The 9,921-nt window shown below is 40.1% G+C and overlaps 1 protein-coding gene across 1 annotated transcript; it reads right to left on the bottom strand.

Moving 5' to 3' along the window:
• Positions 1-895: 895 nt before the first annotated feature.
• Positions 896-8,659, bottom strand: LOC145440630 (syntaxin-binding protein 5-like). The gene has a single exon (XM_080318320.1). It carries the CDS (start codon positions 4,596-4,598, stop codon positions 1,125-1,127), a length of 3,474 nt encoding a protein of 1,157 aa, XP_080174446.1. The 5' UTR covers positions 4,599-8,659; the 3' UTR covers positions 896-1,124.
• Between the last annotated feature and the right edge of the window lie 1,262 nt (positions 8,660-9,921).

Genomic DNA, 9,921 nt, shown 5'->3' with positions numbered 1-9,921 from the left:
TTGACTGCAATAATTTCGCTGCTACCGGTCGGAATTGAGCAAAAATTGTTCCACATAGTTCTTTGATGCAACTCAATAATTTTATGGGGTAGACGAGTAAAATTTGAAATTTTTCAAAAATTCATATAATATATTCAAATATTTCAATTGGCTCTTCTTTGGCTTTTACTGGTTGGAATTGAGCCAAATTTGGTGTGCAGGTTTTTTCAGGCAACCTAACAATGTAGCTAATCAGCGAATCCCTGGAATCCAGAAAAAATATTTAGGAATTATTTCGTTGTCCATGTCTGGCAATGACGTTTCTCCCGATGAAATAACTTTCTGACAATGCGGGTCTCGAGCAAATCCTGATCAACCGCCAATGATAAGCAATAAACACAATCGTACCTTTGAAAAGGGCCGAGCGCAATGAGTCAAGTACCGAGAGGCTATTTTTCGAGTACTGAAAGTATCGCTGGTATGAATTATTTGAGGAGACTCTTAAGAGGTAGGCCTACCTATTTTCAGTATACAATTGAATAATGTTCACGGCGAGGAAAAAGTATCAAAACTAACACTCTCATTCATAATAATATTACCTCTAACGCATGCCAGCTCAAAATATTGAGGCAAATTCCAATATTGACGAGAGTCATAGCTTCGCTACTTTTTAAGTAACGTTTATTCCAACATTCAAATCATCCATACGGTTATGCCGTCATAATTAGACCTCGACCAATGTCAAATTTTTGAGCTGATACCAATAACCATGATAAATTCAGCCAATATTCAAAAGAAATTGCATTTGAAGAACTTCTCGTAGGTACAGAACTTCAATATACAATTGCGAAGTGTATTCACGAAATTTCATGCTGGTGACGTCATATTTTGTGATACGATTGTTGATATACAATGTTCTTCCGATTCTCTACTAGTTGCTGAAGATTGCCCCTGACGAGTGTCAGCCAAAAACATTTGGCTTCATTTCAATACGAATATACTATTCAATACATGCCATACAATCGTATATGGCATTTGCGTAATGCGAACCTATGATCTATTCCTAATAATACTTGAAGCCTAACATATGATTCAAAACTGATTCTGCCAGGCCCTAAAAAAACAAGCACCGCCTCCGACCCGGCTCACAACTGATACCACTTCTTATTCTTATACTTCATCATGAGAGTGTGTGCGTTTTCCGAAAACTTCTGCGCGCTCTCCTGCATTCTCTGCGTCTTATCCTCCAGCTCTCCCAGTCTTTCCCCGCGTTCCAAAGCGGCCAGCTTCAATCTTTGCATCTCCGTCAAGCTCTGCTGCGATGCCCCGCGCAGTCCTTCCAACGTAGCCGAACCAGAACCTGGTATATGTCTCGCCACCGCCTTGGACGCAGTCCCGCTTTTAGCTTCACCGAACAGCTCTTCTCTGTCTAATTCCGACACACCGCCTCCGAACAAACTTTTAAAAAATCCAGGATTCGGTCTCTCCGGGGCTTCACGGGGGATAAACAAATGACCTACGACTTCTTGCATATTCTCGTACACTTCGACAGAGCAAGTGACGCGTTGTACTTCAGTCGGAGTGGGCATGAAGATGAGTTGCCCTTCGTCGGTGAAACACAGCGTTTGCGAAATTCTAATGTCAGAACTAGGGAAATAATCCACATCCATCAGCAGACTGAGACTTGGTAAGCTGTGAATTGTTATCCTGCCACCTGAAGTGTGGCACAACACGCAGCTACTCGATTGCACTACCGCGATCTCGCACTTTATAATAAAATCGTTTTCGTGCGTGGTATTGTGAACATGCATTAACGATTGCGCGGGCATCGCGTACACTTTGATCTGACTTTCAGAAGTCACGATCATGAATTGCTTATCATAGCTTGGGTTGCTTTGCGGAAGATCAGGCGGCGTATCACTGGCACAACCATCGATTGAATTCTGCTGATCCAACCGACGTATCTCTTTCCAATTTTTCGAAGCCGACACAATCGGATGTCCCATCGAATCCAAAAACGCACAGCTCACTATCGAACCTTTCATGTGAATCGCGGTTGACGTCGGTATAGCGACTATCTGTGTTTCAAATCTCTGCTCTGGTTGAGTTATCTCGATTGAAAATAAAACGCCGTCCGATGTTCCAACCCACAACGTGGGCGAGACAACGCTGTCGTCTTTACTCGGAAAAGATTCCGAAAACGTAAGACAAGTCACCATGTTCTGATTATCAGCTCTATCTATGTCGCAAACGCTTTGCGCCCTCGTGAAATTAACATCGTCTCCCGCGAGACTCGTCTGCGAGTCTAGACTTTTCTCGAAACTAAACGAGCCCTTCTTGCTCGAAGATTTTTTCGGAGGATTTTTAGGCCTCGGCGGAGGAAAATTCCCGGCCGAATTAGCATTGCCGGGAGACGATTCTTTGTGCGGGCTTTTATTCGAGGCTGGAAAAGCAAAACTGTCTTTGGCCTCCAGCGCTGTAGGCGATTTCAACAAGATCTGATCCGTGAGATGCATCTGTACGATGTCACCTAACGATGTAGGAGGCTTTGTACGCACTGGGCTTTTCACTCTCTTTTTACAGATCACAATATCCGCTATCGACAACGATAGTATCAATTTTTTTTGCACGGTATCGACCAAATATACGGCATTCAGAGTGCCTACCGCAAAAACACCGTAAGCTGATGAATAAGATATCGTCGTAACTGTAGGAGTCGGGTCTGTGTCATTACCAATCAATTGACATATCAATTCAGATTGAAATCCCGGCGTCTGCTTGAAACTACCTGTCCGTAATTTCAAAGGGGGCGGATGTATTGAATTTTGTTGCCTCAAGCTTGTCGGCGTGGTTTTACTGTCTTCAGAGGCAGTTTTGGACATGGTTTTGCCGTCTGTGCTATTGTGAGGAAGCGTGGATTGCGATTCTTGACGTGAAAACTGTCTCGTTTCAATTGCTGGCTTGCGGTCTGAGTTGTCGTTAATCTGGTTTAGCTCGAACACCGGAACGAGCTCGTAAGATATTATTTCTTTTGTCGCTTCGTTACGATGCAATTCGCAAAATATCACAGTTCCGCTAACATTTGATATCAACAAACCACGACTTTCGGGACATAACTCGATTTGAGAGATTGCATAATTATCCATCTCGGAAATATCAGATTCAGGATCCTGGTCTTTTTTTGATTTTTTGAAAAATTTCTGCGTCCGCAACTTGTATAACTCGCGCAACGACGCGGCCGACGCGTCCCAAAATCTAACCACCCCGTCAGCGTGGCCAGTAGCGAGAATTTGAGGGTACCCCACACAATTTTCAACACTGTATATACCGCCATCAAGCGGCCAATTCGACGTAGACAGTGAATTTTTGGGTTTCATGGACGCGACTTGATATAGCCCAGGCGTCAAATCGGAACTAACATCCGAGAAGTAACGTAGGCATGTTACAGGAGAGAGATGTATGTTCATAGGATGCGGAATCTCCAACGTTGGAAAACCGTTTGAAGCTAGATCAATTACAACAAGATCCTTATCAAGAAGTACTATCAGTGCTACGGGATCTTGGTAGTCACACTGCCAAGGTGTCATGGAGACCACCACAAAATCGACGATATGATAATCCATTTCGAGGACTCTAGTCGAACGCCCGTGCGTGACAGTGATGCTGGGACGACCGTCTTCAAATTCTTTAGATAACCCGCCAGAGAATATCAGAAACGGTTCTGCGTTCCTGCAAAATTTCCATTCCAATTTGTCAATCGGCCAGTAATTATCGAATTTTGAAGGATCGCGACGTCTGGAATGCGGAAAACTCACTTCTTGCGGCCTCTCATTACGAAAATTCCACACAGACAAAGCCCCGTTTGTGTGACAACTCATAAATTGCTTGCCTTCGTGTTGCCAAGCCACAGATCGCACACCAGACGTAGAGAAGAACCTACGTTCCGCCATTTTCGACTTCAAGTCCCAAAGCACGATCAGACCCGTCTCGAACGCGATCAGAAGTCTGTTTTCGTCACACGGATTTTCGCAAATACCGACAATGTGCCCTGGATGCGATTTTTGCGATAACTCAATCGCACGATTCCAATTTATCACGTAACCGGACAGAATAAAATTCTCAACGCTACACATGTGTACATTACCGCGATCAGTGCCTATATACAACCATTTGCTCTGATACGGGGCGTGACAGAACGTTATTCTTTCCCGGTTAAAACTCAACGAATGCAGAATTCCCGGCTTTTTCTGCCTCAAATTCCATAAATTGACGGAATTGTCTGCACAAACCGAAATCAACCCGCCCTCGTTGACTAAAAACAGAAGTTGCACGACCGGCGAGTCAGTGTCATGGCTAGCGTTTATATCTACGCCTTGTTGCCCGAGCAGTCGAACATAACCCGCCATGTTACCGATAGCCAATAGTTTTTGCATGGGATCGTAAGCGATCGCGGTCGGTCGGTAGGGAAATCCATGGCGTACAATCTTGCACAGTTGGAAGCAGTCAGATGTCAGATTCTCCGGTATGCCGGTTTCGATTTTCTTGCTGGCACTCGCGCTAGGAGCGGAATTGGTAGCACCTCGGATAGAATCCTGCCAGGACTTCAGTATACTCTTCATGTTTGTGATGATATATCCATAAAACAGTCTCACAAATGTGATAATGAGACTGGCTGGCCCACAATGCCTTATTCAGCAGAATATGCGTATCCAACAAAAAACGAGTCTCTGATCAATATATACTTGATGAAATTTCACTTGAAGTTGTCCATATTTTGACGAATGATGCTAACGATATTGCTTCTGTCAATGTCAAGTACACGCCATAAAATACTTGCTTAAAAAACTGTAGAAAAAGAGGAGCAAATCAAAATATGAAGAGATTCTAGGAGGTTCAGAAGCTCAATATACACTTGAATAATATATTCGCATTGAAATAAACCCCATTATTTTCGGCCGACACTGTACAACCCTAACCCTATACTATGTTCTTTTTAACTCTCTACTAGTTGCTGACGATCACCTTTGACGAGTGCCTGCCGAAAATATCCATTTCAAGATATGCATGTGATATCCATGTATCTCATCTATAATAACTTCACGAACTCTAACTAAATTACAGGAATATGATTCTAAGAACAAGCGTACAGCCGGCGATCGCAAAATCATAAATACGCCGTCCTTGATTTAAATTTGCACACATTGCCAAGACGTATGACGCAGTAGAGCTTGGATCATGCATCTCCTCATCAATAATTCAATGCACATTGACACAAGCTGCTCGGCAATTTCTGGTTTCCTCAGATCCTCGCGATACCTGAGTTTACAGAGTCTGAAACTCGCACGTTTCGGAGCAAGGCAATTTTACGAAATTAAGCAAAGCGCTTATCGCGTGTATGTATATTCAACATAGTGTTGAAAATTCACAAGACGCAAGGGTTACACACTCACTATTCAAGACAAGTACCAATCAATTTCATTAGCAACACTACCAGTCTAACTGTTTACTGCCATTACCAAGAGATTGCCAAAGGTGATCAACACTAATCAAATGTTTGATTTAGGATAATCCAATCCACAACTATTGAAAATTATCTAAATCACAATGGACTAATATGATTTGCGTATCAACAGGACAAAAATATAATTTACTGCATTGATCAATCGTAAAGGTACAACAATACTTGGAACGATCGGGAAGCAATCGCAAAACAGCTCATCGCTCACAAAAAACATTCCTCTTCCTATATCAGTGCCTGTTTGCTTGATTCCACAAATATTTACACATCTTAAAATATGAAGATATAAATATTTTATAGCCATCTCAAATCAAGTAGGCTACTCGTTCTAAATCTATTAAGATCTGTAGATACGTCGATTCATATTGTGACATTATAGTGAGAGCATCGAAGGATATATAAAATGGATTACAATGCACCCCATCAATCCTATAAATATGGGACTGATATGAGATTCCAAGAACTGAATGCAATGAAGCCATCCTGGGTTATGTTATCTCAGATTAGATATACTAGGCCTAGAATACTTCGTGTGAAATCGCTACTACTAATTGCACTTGAGTAGAAATTTACGTTACTTTTACTTCTACTCGAGTACAAAGGACAACAACGACTACTGTAAACACCTCTTCTTTTCAAACAACTGTTTTGTACAGGAAAAATATCGGGATCAAACAGCAATCGGAAACAGCTTCATTTAAAACAAATCGAACAAATGATCTATACCGAAACCAAATGAAATCAATGAACACAAAGCATTAATGAAAAGTGAGCGTACAAACAGTGTCGCGAATTCACTCAAGTGTTGCATGGTCGAAATGGGAAACTTTTGAATATGACCAAGGGCATATAAGAAAGTCCAGTTTCTTGTGATGAAATAAAGAGGAGAACGAAGTCTACATTCAAGCCTACATGGACAAGGATCGTTGATCAACTTGTGCCCTCGCTAATCGGAAAAATTTTCCCACAAAGATGGATTACTCAAATTCCTGGCTGGTATCGAATAGACAATGAGCTCGAAATTGTGTTTACTATCACATTATTTACAGAAAAGTCCAATTCGCATTTTGACAGCCAAACATGATACTAGTAAAATTAGTATGAAGGAAGGCATATATTTTCGGCTTCACATTCAGTGTGATTGGACAATGGAGATGCAAAGGTACCGCAATGTTATCATTATCCTCTCACAACAATATTGACGTGCTCGACGCCAATACTATTTGACATCACAAACCTGGAAATACCAATCGACACTTTCAATGACACTCTAAAAATCAATAATTTGCTTCAAACTTTCTTTCTGCTCGATTTCAAGACATAGTTCTATCAAAATAAGTTGAAAATTAGCACTATGGCCGCTTTTAAGCTCAAAACTGGCTTTATAAATCATGATAGAATCACTTCATTTAATATTTGCGGCCACTTTTTCAAATTCAATTTTTGCTATTTTTTTCAATCCGTCCTAGCCTACAGCAGGCAAGTCGTGGACACTTAGTCTTACGATAAAATCTTTAGTATGACGTGGCCAGAGATTGAACCAACAAATTATCAAGCAAAAAGCAGTATACTCTACCACTATGCTACTGTTCGCATTAAGTAAATAACTTATGAATTACGATATTCAGAAGCAGCAAAATAGCGATGCTGATTTTGTAACTTGCCCGTAACAGGTCGAATGTACCGCGCCTCTCCAGGTTCGTTTAGCCGTGATTCCTTTCCTACTATACGTCGGTTATAGCTTAGAAACCGCATTCTGGAGTTATAATGAAGACCAAATGTGAGCAATTGATACAGAATATATACTAACTTCGAGCTTGCATTACTAATCTGAGATTAATCCATTAATGAACAACAGTTTGAACTTCTAAATAGGTTAGGACGTAGCATAATACCGATTTGACTATGATAAATCAATAATTCACAGTTAAAGTCATGACTGATATTTTATCGCATCAGTGGCAGTGTCTCCAATAACCATGTGACCAAGTCAAGCGACCTTGGACGACAGGTCGTCGCGATTGTAATAAGCAAGAATATTGGTCTCACGCCGGAGAAAATAACAATCCTTTCTCCACATTACGCAAGGCTTCATTATTGCTTTGCCCCGGCTCAGTTGCGACGCAGAAAGGTGGTTAAGGTATTGATTATTGAGGCTTGACATTGATTGAAACAAGCTATCCCCCTAATGTAATTACTACACGTCAAATCCCACCGCAACGAAAAATTACACAAAGAAGTAATGAATTTCTCGGCAATTTAATGATAAACGTTGGAAATGAATTCCGATACTTCAATCTCAGCGGAGACTACTCTGGCAATTGTGACTTGTGTGTGTGTTTAAGCAGAAAAATCTAGTTGCCAAATTGACTTAGTTACAGCTAAGTTCTGGTAATCTAATTATTTGTTAAATGTTGCATTGCTCTAATTTTAATTCTGTTCTAATTTCTGGTTTTCCAGAAAATGGTATCGTGCGAAACAAGCCAAGCTTGCTGTACAGACATTTGATATGAACTGCACTTCATTCAATTACCAAGCCTTCGCGAATTCAGTAGTTCTTATCTAATTTAAAAAAGGTTAAAAATTTTCAAGTTGTTCAAGTAACGTCAAGAATATGTTATTTTCTAAGGAGCGTTTGAATGGTGACTTACAGTACACTAATATAATCTTTAATACAAGCAGATGACGGCTAGTGCATAACAATAGTTGTCATGTCACTAATTTCATAATTATTTAGGTAACGGTTAATCCAATCGGCAAATCGCCTCGAAAATAATTAAACAACTCATGAATTCACTGACAATTTTTCACAAAACATCTCATCTGAACTTCTTTTAGCCTGAAGATCCGATTCCTAATACACATTCCACATCATTTGACATGAAAATAATGCATACAACTTGACATGATGATTTCAGGCGAAGTTACCTGATGCATTCTACCGGCGTTACAGGAAATATTATTCATGCAACAGGACATCACAAACAAAAATAAATTCTGACTCCATACTGAAAAGAAGCAAATCCAACGCAGTACAGTATTTTGTGGGCAATATGAGTATGACCATTGGACAACATTCATGTTAAAATTAAAGCAGATTACTGAATACTAGACTTGGTTGGAAGATATTAATTATTCACTACCTACTGTAATTATTATTATATCAAATTCAAAATTTGTAACACATTTGTAACTTCTCTACTGATTAGGATTGAATACTTTTGTTATACAACTTGACAATTTCATAGGGTTGCCTGTCAAATTTGAAAATATTTTTTACTAAATTAAAAATTTTCTAGAATTTCTAGATTTGCTTTTACGGGTTGGAATAGAAACAACCTAACAATTTCATGGGATAGCCAGTAGAATCTGAAGAAAAAAAATATTTTTGAACAGCCCTACTGCAATTTTCCCACTAATTTTTCACGAGTCTGCGCGGATTCACCAATTCACTGCGCGGCGAATTGGACAACAGTGCGTAACGACTAACGTAACGGTTTTCACATCTGATTTCTTGCAGGCAGCTTAGATTTTCTGCGCGCAGAAAACGGAATCTCAGGGTCTAAGTATGACGGAAGTACAGCAACAATGGAGCACAATATGTGTATGTGTAAACTTGACCAGACCTCTAAGCTTGCGACGGAGCCTAGCACTTCAAAAAGACACTCCCAAGAAACACCAATCAATTTTGATTTGGTAGGCTAATATTCATTGAGCATACCTACCATGTGCCCCCTAAAATTCTCTACAGAATATTCACATGAAGGCCATGTTTCATAAATAAATGCAGCAAACGAGTACACCCCTTACCATACAACATAGAAGCTTGACCAGCATATCTAAGGCGGCAGCATAATAAATCACTTTTGTAAGCCAACAGTGGGATCGTTTGATGCCATCACTTATGTACTAATCGTCCATATTTAAATGGAAACAAAACGATAGGTTTATTACAGTACAGTATCCTGACTCGAATCGGTACATACATTAATAAAATGGGCGTCGAGCAAAGACGGTATGTTATTTTTTAATCTTGACATAAAACTCTTCATCAAATATACTTCTCCGAATTTGTTTGCAAAGTGGGATTGGCAACCGGCATTGCGAAGAAAAGAATTCAACTACCAGCGCCAATAGTTCTACATCACCGCAGATGCACAGCACAATGATTATTGGAAATACAGGACAAGATAGTGATTTCAATTTAAAAAAATCTAAACATCACTTAAATATAATGATATTCTAGAAGAGTCATTGCTAGTTGACAAAAGCAAGTCAGTTACGAAAAAAATCATAACATCACTAAGGACACTAAAATATAATCATATTCTAGCAGAGTCATTGCTGTTTGATACCACACCAGCAAATGTAGCAATGAATACTGAAAGGCAGAGAAGACACTCAAAGCTAGATCCAACATCTGG

This window comes from Botryllus schlosseri, chromosome 6 (genome assembly GCF_051294905.1).
Source record: "Botryllus schlosseri isolate E-star chromosome 6, Bs_hap1, whole genome shotgun sequence".
NCBI lineage: Eukaryota > Metazoa > Chordata > Ascidiacea > Stolidobranchia > Styelidae > Botryllus > Botryllus schlosseri.
Note: the sequence above shows the minus strand (reverse complement) of the source record. Positions and strands in the feature narration are given on the sequence as shown.